We start from the raw sequence: 14,800 nt of genomic DNA, 5'->3' as shown, positions 1-14,800 counted from the left end.
CGGTGATGAAATCCGAACCCTTATCTTGTATGGCCAGTCCTTTCCCTTTATAAAGAAATTAAAGCAGCCGTTTTCAAGTCCTCAACATATATGCATACGAAGGAAGACAGTAACTCGCTGACAGGGGATTCACGAGTGTTTCGACAAACTTACCTCCCGTACCAGACGGGGGATGAACCTTTGTAGTCGACTTGGGCCACGACTCCTATGTCATGTACGAACCCGAGGGGACGAGGTGATATCGTAATCACCTTCCTTCTTTGCAAACAGTTTATATTTAAACTACCCTTCCGTAGGGTTTAAAAATAATGTCCCAAAATTTAAAGTCCAAAGTCCAAAAATATAAAGTGCAAAAGAAAAAGAAAGTCTAAAAAATAAAATTCTACAAAAATAAAATTGTCTCTCTTTTTTTTTATAAAAAAAAAAATCTTCTTCTTTCGCTCCTTTTGCTTTGCCTTTCACTCGAAGTCTTTAGGTATTCACCAAAAGCTTTGGAAAATTTTTCTTTCACTCCAAATTCCGAATTTTATAAGAAAAAGACAAAAACCCAAAAACATAAAGAAGAACAAATAAAATAAAAACCTAAAAAAAAAAATCTAAAAACTCTAGCCTAAAGGCAAGTCCGCGTCGTCGGCGCCAAAAATTGATGTGATTTCAATGTTGTTATAGTAATAAGATTCATGCAAGACTTGTGAAAGCAGATTTTAGACTTAATTTTAAATAAAAATTATAGGAAACTTAAATAAAAGTGATATGAAAAATATGGAGAAGACTGGGGCTACGGATTCCACTAATTACCAATATAAAAGTGATTTATATTCTCTAATTATAATTATGCAAATCCTTCATTCAAATTGATTCTTAATATTGCAAAAGTTGATTTTTTAGAAATAACAATTGTAAATCGAAAGTATGAGACATCAAAACCCTAGGCTAGAATGCTCCATCAATTGAAATAACAATTGTTTAACAAAAACCATTTTATCTATTTATTTATCAAGGAAAATAATCATATAATAATTGCATAAATAAAATAAAATAGAGACTACCACATTTCATTGGCGAAATAGCTTCCTCCGTCGCCCTAGAGGATGGGTTTAGCTCATCACTGTGTAAACTTGCTCAAAATATTGATTCATGCTCAAAATTTGTTTACAAAAATGAAATGGAGAGAAAATAATAAAAATCGGGTGTTTGCAACGTTTATAATTGTTGCAAAACACTGTTACAAAGAACGATAAAAAAGAACTGTTGTTGTATCTCTGCGACCCTCGTGCGGCTGTCGTTGTCACTGTAGCATGAACGACTGCCTCTGGTGGTCTTTTGTTCTTCGTGTTCTTCAGCAGCAGCAGAAATGGTGGTTCTCTGGTGCGATTTTTTTCTCTCTTCTGTTGTTGCTCTCCGCCTCTCCCAAACTCTCTTCTCCTCTCTACTGACCCTCAACGACTTATATAGCCTCACTGCACCCAAGTCTCGCATCATAACTGCATATAATTCTCTCTTCAATACTCTACTATCACGGGATTATTTTTTTCCCTTTTAAAACTCGTTCACGCGTCTGCAAGTGATTCTCCGTATCTGCTGTTGGTTATATACACTAAAACACGCTATTGAATGTTATTGTTTGGTTCGAACACTCTCAAGACACACGCACAACAAAGAATTTCACGGGAAATGGTGAGATATTCTCATGCACACTGTCCATAATTAACCCGATAAATATAGCCCAACTTAATCCAAGCAAAAGCCCATACCATGCCTGTTAATGTCTGTCAGCTCTTCTTCTGAAGATCCAGCCATTGAGTCTCGCTAAAACTCCTCTAAAAATCTGCCAGGGAAGAACCAAACTTTCCCGCCATTTTTCTGTTTGAAGGAAGAAGAAAGGTCAGCCCTTATCCAACGTCTTGGGTGCCAAATAACTAGTGGGTGCTATAGACTAATGGGCTACACATAGCCGTGGGTGCTCCTTAGAAAAAGTGGGGGTCCATATAACAAATGTCCTCCAGGGGTAATCCGAGCAACTTTTTGAGCCAAATTTTCCAACAATATTTATTTCAAAAAAAATACCTACAAACACACAAAACACCATAATAAGTACGAAATCGAGTACTAAAATACGGAACATTGTGGACAAATTAGACACAAAAATGCATCTATCACTTGGATGATGCACCAGATGCACTTCTTAAGCCCAGATAACTTCATCCCCCGTTTCCATTAGGCCCTCTATATATGTCGATCTAGCAAAGAATGAAAAATCTCAGCCATAACCACTAGTATATATCCCAAGAAAGAAACATCAGTTAAGGCATACGATAACAACACGTAAGCTTAAAAATGAAGAGTATGCACCTCTTCTCTCTACCAGGAAGAGGCTAATATAACCTTGTAAGAAGGATGTCTAGCTAAGGCATAAAGAGAACCAAAGGAAGTAACAAGGAGGAAATCAACTTCATCCTATATACCATGTTTTTAGCTTCTTAGCTATGTTGGATCACACTAATACGGGAAGTGGATATCCAAGGCTAAGTTTAGGGGTTCGACTCCATTCTTCTTCCTTTCATTAATGTTATGTTACCTCGCCTTAGTCTTTCCTTGTTAGAGCAGAGAAAGAGAGAAGAACTATGTGGATTTGGCATTTTCTTTAGAGAGCAACCGTGGGGGAAACAAAGACAACAGGGGAAACTAATAAGTGTCCATCGATTCTTTTTAGAAGATTTCCATAAATAAAAGAAAGCAGTGACTTTCTATTATGTGTAAATTATTCCAAATTCCATAAATCTTTCGATAGGATATCTATCTATGTAATTGCCACCTATTCATGTAATTTCCAATATAGAACTTGAAGACGAGCGCTCGTCGCTATTTATCTCACTCCTGAAGTCACAATGTATGAGAAGAAAGTGACCCCAAAATATTTCTCTCTGCCAATAGAGGGATTCGAACCCCAGCCGCCGACTTCTTTTAGTTAGTCGCCCCATCTTCTCCACTGAATCGATAGTTCGTTGTTGTTAATGTTCCTTATATTAACATATATATCATAATTGTAATACCACAGATCGAATTCTCCACAATTTCTTTGTATACATATATTTTTATTTTTATAATTACTATATATCGGATTTTACGTCCCATATTCATATCTTTAAAATGAATATACATACGTATGTTTTTCCGAATCACGAACCGACGGTCGGATCTTTGAACTAATTTAGATTTTACAAAACCGAATAATACTTGTATGTTCGTCGTTCCATATGTATAACAAAATCCGAACTGCTAATTAGGCTTTGGCTACAATAATTCTAATAAGCAGATGCTCACTCTTTAAAGAGTGGGCATAAAATTGGATATGGTATTTGATAAGGGACAAGTTTGAATTCAGGTTGTGAATTTGAGAAATTATGCCCAAGATTGGACATGGTATCACTAGATAGTACTCCTTCCGTTTGTAGAAAAAAGACTGGGATACGATTCATGCAATAACTATCCGAGATTTTGTTTGTTGTCGGAAATGAAGATACTTGGGTTTTAATTTGTCTTCTGAAATTGAGACACCTAGAATTTGCACCTCTAGTTATTCTAGGTACCAAAACACAAAAATGAACATATCCTAGACAAAAATTTGTGCCCGAAAAAACCCAAGTACCATTAAATGATCTCGTTTCAAAATAAGATGTGAGTGTTATAGAAATAATAAGGTTTATCTCATTTCTAGTAACTCTCCTATTCTGAATCTAGTAACTCTTATATTTAAACAATTCATCTCTAATAGTGTTTAGAGATTTTTAAAAAAAAAATCTAAATACATACTGCTTCAAAAAAATAAAAAAATAAATCCAAATACATACCTCATGCAAATGGAGCACTGCGAAGATATTCAAAGGCGTAAAATAAATTAACTTTACATCAAAATTAAGAAAAAACAAAAATCATCAAAAACCCAATCTTTGTTTTAATGTCTAACGCAATACTCCATATTTTCGCTTATTTTTTATAGGAAAGATAAACTATATTGATTTAAGAGAGGCTACATTAGAGTATTATCCTGCTGTATCAAGGTTATCACCCGGTCAAGAATGAAGCTTAAGTACTGAACACAGAAATTATGAGTTCTTGCGAATTTAGCTGAATTGTCTGCCAAATGGTTTGCATCTCTATGCACATATGTGCATGACTAGAAAGAGAAAGAACTAAGAATGTCCAATGCATATTTTATTATGTTGTGTGTAGTCCACTTCACAGAAGTTTGCAGTCACCCTCCAGTTGAACTTTTGTCAGTCCTTTTTGTTGCACCCACATGAATGCTTTAAGAAGTGCTTGCACTTCTGCTTGTTCAGGATCTATTGCAAGAGATGCACCTCATCGCAATCCATCTCAGTCATCTGCAAAACTTCTAGCTATTAGAACTCATCCCGAAGGACTGTTTCTATATATATGAGATACTTAAAAGTTAATTTTGATCAAATCATTAGGTGGATGTGATCAATAATTATGAATCTGTCTTGTTGACTGATTGTTACTGAGATGAATACTCAAAATACTTTTCCATTCATTCATCTGCATTGTAATAGAGTTAGCAAGACTGAATACTAGGATTTACATTATCAAAATATGTAACACACCTAGGTTTCTATATAGATCACATACAAAAAGCAACCGTCTCATACAAGTTGAAATCCAGAATAGTTGAAATGTTCCCAGTTGGGAAAAATTGAATCACCCAATGATGCAAATCAATAATAATGAGTTGATTAAACAGAGTATTATCAACCTTGTACCAGATACCGCTAGAAACATTACAATCAAGAAACAAGTGTTGAGGACATTTTGTACTCTGCTCATATAATGGACAAGAAGTACATTGGTGTCTAGTGATTGTAGATAATTTAGACTTAGTTGGTAAGCATTTGTGCAGAAACTTCCACATAAAATGTTGTACTCTAAGAGGAAGTTTATGCTTCTAAAAGGATTTTCGATTTATTGACATGTTATTTTTTGCTAGGGATGACTATAAGTCTATCATTAAAAATCACATTATAAGCAGATTTTACTGTAAAACAACCATTATTACTAGGCTCCCATCTTAACTTGTCTTCACCTGCAAAAGGTATTTTGATCTTTAAAATTTCCTGGACTGTATTAGTATCAAATAAAGTGGAAATGGTATTTAAGTTCCAGCATTTCAATTCATGGTTAATCAACTGACTCACATGCATCATATTAAAAGAGCTAAATTGAGATGAGGGAGGTCTGTGCATATTAGGAATCCAGTTGTCCTTCCATATATGCACAGACGTACCATCACCAATTTCCCAAACATAATTTTTTTAACAATTTCGAAACCTGTGCATATTCCATTCAAGATCCAAGAACCTTGTTTAGAGACACTGTCAATCAACGGGTCAAAGCCAGCAAAATACTTACCTCTAAGGATTTTAACCCAATCATCATTATAACTTTCAATCATTCGCCATGCTAGCTTAGTTAAAAGAGTAAGATTTAAAATCTCAGTTCTCCTAATATTTAGACCACCTAGATCTTTTGGAAGAGCGATATCTCTCCAACCCTTAATGTAGCAACCTTTATCTCCATCTTTTCCCCCCACCAAAATATCATTTAAAGACTATCTAATTTATTTGTTAGCTCTTTTGGCATGGAAACACAGCCAGATGATGGCTAGCTAGACTTCCTAAAACAGACTGGTTCATTATTGTTCTTCCTGAAGGAGCAAGGTAAGTTGGTTTCCAATGGGCAAGTCTACCCTAAGTGTTATCCAACAAGTGACTAAAAGAATCAAATTTCCTTTTTTGCAAGAGTAATGAGACACCTAAGTACTTCTCATTTAGGGACATTTTTTTCCCTGAGAATATTGGTTATCTCATTCTTCACATTATTTGGAACTTTATTACTAAAAGCCAGTGCAGATTTCTCAAAATTAACAGCCTGACCTGAGAACTTACTAGATTGATTAATAAGAGTAGCTAAATTCCTAACATCTTTAGTTCTTGCCTTAATGAAAATCAAGCAATCATCGTCAAAGAATAAGTGAGAGATAGAATGACAGTGTTTGTTGGCTTTAAATCCATGAATGAGGTTAACATTTTCAGCTTGAATCAAACCTCTAGATAAACCTTCCATACAGAGAATGAAGAGATATGGATACAAGGGATCTCCTTGTCTCAAGCCTATTTGAGGATAATAAACTTTACGTGGAGCATCATTGAGAAGAATAAAGGTGGACTCTGTGGAAATGCACTGGTTAATCATGCTACACCAATTAGAAGAAAACCCAAGCTTTTTGAGACTATCAAGAAGAAAAGACTATTATATTATGTCAGAAGATTTTGACATATCAAGCTTTATTGCAACACATCCACCTTTTTTCTTTGTTTTTTTTTTCATATAATGAATTAGTTCATGTGCAATAATAATATTACCAGATATGAAGGCTGTCTGAACTGAAGATATGATTTTATGTAAAACACATTTCAACTTGGAGGCTAACATTTTTGATATTATTTTGTATGTCACATTGCATAAGCTAATAGGTCTGAAGTCCACAACATTTCTAGATCAATTGCTCTTATTATTTTATTACCCTTTATTAGAAAGCTTACTTCATATAAGATTACTATTACATAGGCATACGTAAGTGAAGGTATGCAATAAAAAATTCAGAAACTTACACACCTAGGGATCTCATTTCACAAATCAGTAGTACTTAGTATAATTATTGATCAAAATTTCTAAAGAAGGCACCATGACAATGTAGGTTTTCATAATAACTAATTACCGGAATATCTACCACTCAACAATTAATTCATAATAAATAATAAATACGACTCGATAAATGGGTGCTAGATATTACAGTGAAATCTATGCAACTCTTACATAAAAAAGTCAAATTCGTTACCAATATATCCAATTAATAATGAAAAATCATCTAAGCACTCGACAATCATCGAGTTTATGCACATTCGGGGGATAAGTGACATCAATTGTGAAAAAAAATGTCGTTATTTAGCTTAACATCATCCCTGCCAAACAAAATCCAATTCGTGAACAAATTTTGAAAGCCTAGATCTTAGATCATGGGGATCCAAGTAACAGTAAAACTCTGCATTGGTTGTATTCACATAATATAGGTATTGAATATTATATGGAAGACAATCACTGGACTCATGATTGGTTCAAATGCAAGTCATAGCTTTGTTGTTGTATTGCATTGTGAACTTCATAATAAGTCAAATAATAGAGAGTTAAAACGAACTATAATTTTGGGCATACCAAAATCTTCCAAGGCATACTGAATGAAGATAAAAAAAGGTTGTGAAATAGCAAAATCAGATAACCCCTTAACCCAAATTTTTTTAATGGCAAATCTGCCCTTTACGTATTAGTGTTAATAATCTTGATTAGTGATTAAATATTTTGTTTAGTGATTAAAATAATTTTCAGAATTATAAGAGTTGTTTAGATGAAAAATTTGAGGAAAAAAAAATCAAAGTTTTGGTTTGGTTAAGAAGGAGAGAAAGAGAAGGAGAAAGTGAGAAAATTATAATTCTTGATTCAATGGAGGATGAGGAGGGTCATCATTCATCTAAAAAACCTAGGAAAATACATATCAACTACAACAATGATCCAGAAATGGCTGATTTCTTAGATTATGAGAATGATTTTACACCCACTCAAACTCAAGCTCAAACTCAAACACAAACTCAAGATGATGATTTTTATGAGCCAAATCCTGATGATGAAGACATTGATGAGGAACCCAATGCTTCTAATACACAGGTACACTTATATCTTATACTTAATCTCACTTCTATAGCTCTCAATTATCAAAAGTTAGGTTTTTTGAATCATGGTTCGGCGAAACAGGTTGAGGTTCGGCTCACATCTATGAGTCGAATCTACCAATTGATGAACGGTTCGACTTACTGAATATGTTTACTGCATGCGCCGAACCTATAATTTCCAATTCCAACCCTTTTGCTAAACACTAGTTCGGCTTATATGAAAGTTTCATAGTAAGCCGAACAACATCCTGAATAGCCCGGAAATAGAATCATTACTAATTCGGCTTATATATCCAAAATCGTATGTGCCGAACATAATTTTTTAATTTCTGGGTTGAAATATTGTTACTGGTTCGGCACATATGGAGAATATCGTATCAGCCAAAACCTCTTATGTTCAAGGTTCGACACATAATATGATTATCGTCTGAGCCGAACATGAATTTGTTAATTTTTGGGTTAAAATATTGTTCGTGCTTCGGCACATATTGAGGATATCGTATAAGCCGAAACCTGTAAATGTTTATAGTTCGGCACATAATGTGATTATCGAATGCGCCGAACCTTGTTATTATATTCCCTTTATAGTGTTTAACCTTGTGATACTCTTTGTAGATCGTGCTTGGACCCATGGAAAATCAACCTGATCCAGTAGACATAATTCACGAGGATACCAAGGATCACTTCCAAAATGATTTGGTATGTAAGAACCTTTTGTTTACCTTAATGTTGTCGGAATATTCCAAAGTTTTTCTTACAAATTACTTGTTTTGGAATGAACGTAGATATGGAAAACTAAACCAGAAGTTCTGGATTGGCTTGAGGAACACGCGATGAAGATAAATTGTGTACTAGTTAAAGGACAACAAATCCGATGGGATCGGTTTGAAATGATTTGTGAGCGTAGTGGAACCGGCGCTAGCAAGGTTAAAAAGGGTACTGTATACGTTGGGAAGACCGGGAGAAAGAATAGGACGAAGACGAAGAAAAGAATGCCCTTTCAAGATCGTTTTCAACCTCAAGAATAAGTCCATGAACAAAGAAGATCAATATTGGATAATGAATAAAGATATGGATTGTCGTCATAACCACCCACGTCCCAAAGACCTTCATGGACATGCGAAAGTAGCGCGACTCAAACCCGACGAGATGCTAGAAGTGGATAAAATGACACGAGCACGTTTGCCACCTTCTAGGATTCTTAGCAAATTGAAGGCGTACAACTTGTCCTTTGTTGATGATTTCATCTCACTTGTTGATGAGGTATTTTTGTTCTTCCACGGTCATTGGTGTTTTGCAACCAAGTTTGGCCTTCATTTTTTTCAACATCTCCCTAACCGCGGCATTGGTCCTGACACAAGTATGAAAGTTATAAGACTAATTCGGCGCAAGTATGAATCATGTCTTGAAATTTTTATTAGCTTACACAGAGAGTGGATCGTCTCATACCACAAAACAGTTATAAGCCGATCCTATATATTCGGCTCACAACCGATACCGTCGAATAAGCCGAATCTATGATTATCACTCAAACATGTATTCGGCGCAACATGATATCATATAAATAAGCCGATCCTATACACTTGTAAAATTTATGAAATTTTAACAATGATATTCGGCGCAACCCTAATACTATCGAATAAGCCGAGTCTAGACTTATGAATTGAAACATTTATTCGGCGCAAAACTAATACAACCATACAAGCCGATCCTAAGCACATGCAAAAATTCTGAAATTCAAACAACATTTATTCGGCACAAAACTAATACAACCATACAAGCCGATCCTAAGCACATGCAAAAATTCTGAAATTCAAACAACATTTATTCGGCACAAAACTAATACTACCATACAAGCCGATCCTACGCACATACAAAATTTCTGAAATTCACAAAACATATTCGGCACAAAACTAACACCATCGAATAAGCCGATTCTAAATATAAGTCTCTGTGTCACTAAGTTCGGCTCAAAACGGATTTCAGATCTACGCCGAGCCGTTCATATGCACTTTCATGGTTCAGTTCCAAGAACAGCTCGACGCACATCTAACATTTGTTTTACGCCGAACCATACCCTGTAACCGCCGGAGAACACATGATTTTGACGAATTAAATCGACCAAAACAATCAAAAACATCAAATATGAGATGGGTTTGTAGAACTAACCTTCTTATTCTCATTTCCGGAGTTGGTTCTTCTTCAATCTCTTCTTCCGGTTGATTTTGTGGTTGATTTTGAGTTTGTTCTTCACTCTCTAAATCTTCTTCTTCATCAATAGGTTGTTCAATCGATCGATTTGAACGAGATACTGCCTTACGACGACCCATTATATAGATGAGTTTAATCGTCGATTAAAGTTTCACGAATCGACAATTAAATTTCCGCGATGAAAAAAAAGAAAGGGAAGGATGAATGAGTTCGGCTGTGGAGAGGAAGAAGGTGAATGAAACTGATTTTAGGTGTAGTTGATTATAGGTTTTGTATTAGGGTTAGGGATCGATTAGTAGTAATTTAAAGGATTTAAGGGCATATAGGTAATTGAACCACCCTATAGAATACCCCTTATAAGGTCACCCAAGTTAGGACTAGTGTTGTATGCCTAAGAAGATTTTGGTATGCCCAAAATCAGGGTTCGTTAAAACAGCGGATATGTCAACTTTCTTTTACCTTTCTACCATGTACAAATCGGATATTGTTTAACCTTCAACTTCAAAGCGCAACAGGTACTACATCAGCATATTTTTGGTCATTTTATTAGTATGGATATATATGTAGATACAAACCGGAAGATAATTAAAGTTACAACTGCATTACCTGGGACCTCCGACTTTTGTTACAAATTTGGTACACCAGTGGTGTCCATCGTCGTCCACAATCTTTTTACTATGGTCTCTGCAATACACAATAATATTAGTTGCAGCCAACAATTTTGGTAGGGGTAGACTTGCACAGTGATATTTTTGTAGGGGAATCCTTGCACAATAGTTCCTACTTACACGAACAGAACACGTCAACACACACAAAAATAATTGGCTCGATATACCAAAAATCATTCAACAAAAGTTGGATGTAACAGTACCGACTTGCAAAATTACCCGGTACTTCAGATTTTCATTTTGGAAAAAGAAGCTATATGAACCCGGAATGCCTACATGCACTATCCCTTGTTAGGTTGGGACTTCAGACTGCAGTCAGTAATTCGACAACATTCGCGTCACTCGCCGAACCACGTTAAATTTTTGTGTATTCTATTTATCTCTTATTCGTTTTTTATTCTTAATTTCGAATCATCGTCAACTAATCAATCGTGTTCAGATATCACAAACACATAATAAGTTCCCCATCAATTAAAGAATGTCAGCTTTAATTGAGGAGTAACAATTAGGAGTCGGAGTATACCATATACACATTTTTTGTGATCATTCAAAGAATTATCACGAAAAAAATGGGTAGTTTTAGAAACCAAAATTGTTTTCCAGCATTCAAAAACTCCCGCCTATACCATTTTTCCATTCCCTCCACGACATTATGGTGACCGGTTATTTCCGGTCAAAAAAACTTTATATAAACTAGTGTTTAGAAGTGAAAATGTTTCATAAGAGAAATTCCCAATTTCTTTTCTCTCTCGTTCGCTAACTCTTTTCTTCGCCTGGATTTTTCTCCCAATAGGGTTTCTTGATTTCATGGTTGGCTTGTTTCGATTGAGATTTCAACTGAAGTTCTATTAGATTTCTCTCTCTTTCTTTCAATAATCAAAGAAGATCGACAACAATGAGTGCTGTGAATATTACGAACGTGACAGTATTAGATAATCCATCGGCGTTTCAGAATCCCTTCCAGTTCGAGATTTCTTATGAATGTTTGATTCCTCTTAAAGATGGTATAATTTTTATTTTATTTTGTTTAATTTCTTCTTATTTTTTCTATTTGATTATAAGATGTAATTGTTTGCTTTGATTTTGTTCTCTTTACCATCTTTAGTTGCGTTCTAGCTAGGGTTAGAAAGTTTTAGGGATTTTCGCTTCTTTAATAGGGGTTTTCTTACTGGAAATTGGAAGTGTAACATTGAAATTAAAATCGTAGAGAACGTCAATTATTAAGCAATTGACTTGGGTTTTTTCATTCGGAGCCCAAGTCTGATTTAGGGTTTCTTATTTTTTTCCTTTTATGCGCAGAGAAGCGGTGTTTTGTGATCTGGTTCGTTTTTATATATTTTGTCTTACTTCTTGAGAGTGATTGAAATGATCTTTTCCATGGTTATGTAAATCTTTCAGCACTATGTCAGTTTTGAATGTTTGTTTATGAGTTATTTAGGGTTTTCAGTACTGTGGACCTCATGGGAACTATCATTTTAGACTTCCTTTACATTCTGAGATTTTATGTCGGTAGACACTTAAAGCGCAGTAAGATATCTCTCTCATGTACTCATTTAGAAAGCCACTATCAATAGCTTCCTCTCTTATTGGTGATGTATGACAAGAATATGTTGAGGTTATTATACTTCATCATGGATTGTGCAATAAAAGCATTTATTCATTCTGGTTTGGCTTTGTATAGAGTTCCCTTGCAAAATATTATTTAGTGATTAGATTATTATCAGAGATAAGGCAGAATAAGACTATTTCCTTAAGTATCCATACTAAATTGTTATTATTCATGTTGTTCGTTAATATCACATCAATGTAAATGACATTCTTTAGTATCCACACTAAGATTATTTGTGGAAAATCTTTGTGTTCTAGTTTTTCTTCTTGTCATTTTCAAGCTTGAATCTACTTCTGTTCATCTGAATTGTATTGTTTTCTCATGCTCCCAGTCTAGGTAATAACAGTTATTTTTTCCTTGTCATTCTCTGACAGATCTGGAGTGGAAACTCATATACGTAGGATCTGCAGAAGATGATTCTTATGATCAACTCTTAGAAAGTGTGCTTGTTGGGCCAGTCAATGTGGGCAACTATCGTTTTGTTTTCCAGGTAACCTGATCTCTTTATGCATTGAACTGATTCAAAACATTTATTTTGCGCTATAAGTATTAGAGTAACTGAGAACCGCCCAAATTTGGTAGAGAAATAAGGGCTGCTGATTCATTTATAATATCTCAATGGTAGAAAATCCTCCTGGAACTAGCTCCGTAGCTTTGTTAAAATACAATGTTAGTACGAGGCAGATCCAATTTCACTGCAAGTTCTCTTTTGTCTGGCTGACATGTATTCATTACTACCTAAATAAATTGTGTTTGAAATTTTGGTAGGAACCCTATGTCTTTATCTCAGTACTATAAATCTCCCACTTATTTAAATCTGAAGCAGCTTCGAAGGATCTGCAAACACAAGCACAAGTCATATTACTATCTCGTTAAATCTCTAATTTCAGTATGTTGCTTCATTACTATTTACCGCTGCTAAAAGTACTTAGTCCTATCTTCTTTCCTCTGTGAGTCATTGTTTTTTAAGAGAAAGGAACTAGGCATTGCAAAGTATTCAAGTTTAAAACAAACTCCCCGAACCTTTGTAGTGTGTATAGATTGACATGACAAGCAAGTTGTTTGTTTCAAGAATGCCAACAATTGTTATACCCTTTCGACATTCCTCACTTTTTCCTATCTTCCCTATTTCATATAATGATCCTGTTGCAGGCAGATCCTCCAGACCCATCTAAGATCCGCGAAGAAGATATCATAGGTGTGACAGTGTTGCTTTTGACGTGCTCATATGTTGGCCAAGAATTTCTCAGAGTGGGGTACTACGTTAACAATGATTATGAAGATGAACAGCTAAGAGAAGAACCACCTCAGAAGGTCTTGATTGATAAAGTCCAGAGAAATATATTAGCCGATAAGCCTCGTGTTACAAAATTCCCAATCAGTTTTCAGCCAGAAACAACGACTGAGAATGGAGGAGAAAGCCAGCTACCACCCTCGCCAGATCATCCTCCTTCCGAGGCCATTGAAAATGGGGAAAAACCTCCTTCACCTGAGGACGTTCCAGCTGCTGAACCTTGATCTTTTTCCATTTGCTAGTTTTCTTCTTGGTAGACATTAAATCTTATTCGATGATATTGCGGGTGAACACTATGCAACGATAATTTTTTTTTCCGTAAAATCAGTGTTTTGGGGGTCAATGAATTTTGTGAGTTTTCAAGTTCCTTGATCGATTTGTGCAGTCCTTAACAAAATTTGTATAGTTAGGTCTACCGTGAACTTATGCTATTAAATTTTGTGTGAGAAGAGACCCATAATCCTTGTGAAAAATGTCCTTGTCGTTCTGTGAAATGAATTCTCTCCTGCCAGTATTAGCTGCTGTTCTGTCAGAACTAGATTGTTACCCTGCTTGGCACTGGGTTGTGATTATGGTTATTGCATGGCATCTGCTAGTGATTCTGTAAATAATATAGGGTCAAATACTCATTTTTGATTACCTATTGATGATGGGATTGAACGGAAGCTACTAAATGGAAACTGTTGCGACTCTCATATGCAAGTTTCATCCCCAAGACTTTTATATAGAGAAAACCCGAATTTCTGGTGAATCCAAGTCAAGTGACCTGGAATCATGGTGAATTCAAGTGAAGCTGGAAACCTCCTTTCATCCCAAGCTCAATTGAATTATTTGTTTAATGGATCGGTTGAAAGTCTTCACTGTATATGTGGCAGGTCATCTTGGTAGACTATCTGCCATTTGAAATTCAAATAAACGACATTTCAGTCTAACGGTAGGTTATCATTTTCTAAATTTAAAGCTATTAAAATATAATATAAAAATTAATTAAAAACAATAACTTTTCATTCAAAAGCCAGAGCTAAAATTGTTAAAATATATTCTCTCTGTTCTAGGAAGAGTGATATTTTCACATTTTCAATTTCACCTATTTTTAGGTAAAAATGAAAAAATAAAAGTATCACTTTTCTTCTGAAATGAAAGTAAAAGTTGATATTTTGTTTTTTAAAACGATTAAAGGAATGCCATATAGTGTGGTTGGAGCCTCTTAATCCCG

The 14,800-nt window shown here is 35.1% G+C and overlaps 2 protein-coding genes across 2 annotated transcripts; one reads left to right on the top strand and one right to left on the bottom strand.

Moving 5' to 3' along the window:
- Positions 1 to 5,841: 5,841 nt before the first annotated feature.
- Positions 5,842 to 6,270, bottom strand: LOC113324354 (uncharacterized mitochondrial protein AtMg01250-like). Its single transcript, XM_026572671.1, has one exon. The coding sequence runs from the start codon at positions 6,268 to 6,270 to the stop codon at positions 5,842 to 5,844; it is 429 nt and encodes a 142-aa protein (XP_026428456.1).
- Positions 6,271 to 11,418: 5,148 nt separating this feature from the next.
- Positions 11,419 to 14,077, top strand: LOC113320920 (histone chaperone ASF1B-like). The gene is made up of 3 exons (XM_026568827.1): positions 11,419 to 11,685; positions 12,665 to 12,780; positions 13,443 to 14,077. Exons 1-3 carry the CDS (start codon positions 11,577 to 11,579, stop codon positions 13,806 to 13,808), a joined length of 591 nt encoding a protein of 196 aa, XP_026424612.1. The 5' UTR covers positions 11,419 to 11,576; the 3' UTR covers positions 13,809 to 14,077.
- Positions 14,078 to 14,800: the final 723 nt, after the last annotated feature.

This window comes from Papaver somniferum, chromosome 11 (assembly GCF_003573695.1).
Source record: "Papaver somniferum cultivar HN1 chromosome 11, ASM357369v1, whole genome shotgun sequence".
NCBI lineage: Eukaryota > Viridiplantae > Streptophyta > Magnoliopsida > Ranunculales > Papaveraceae > Papaver > Papaver somniferum.
The sequence above is the reverse complement of the archived record's forward strand: the minus strand, read 5'-3'. Positions and strand labels throughout refer to the sequence as shown.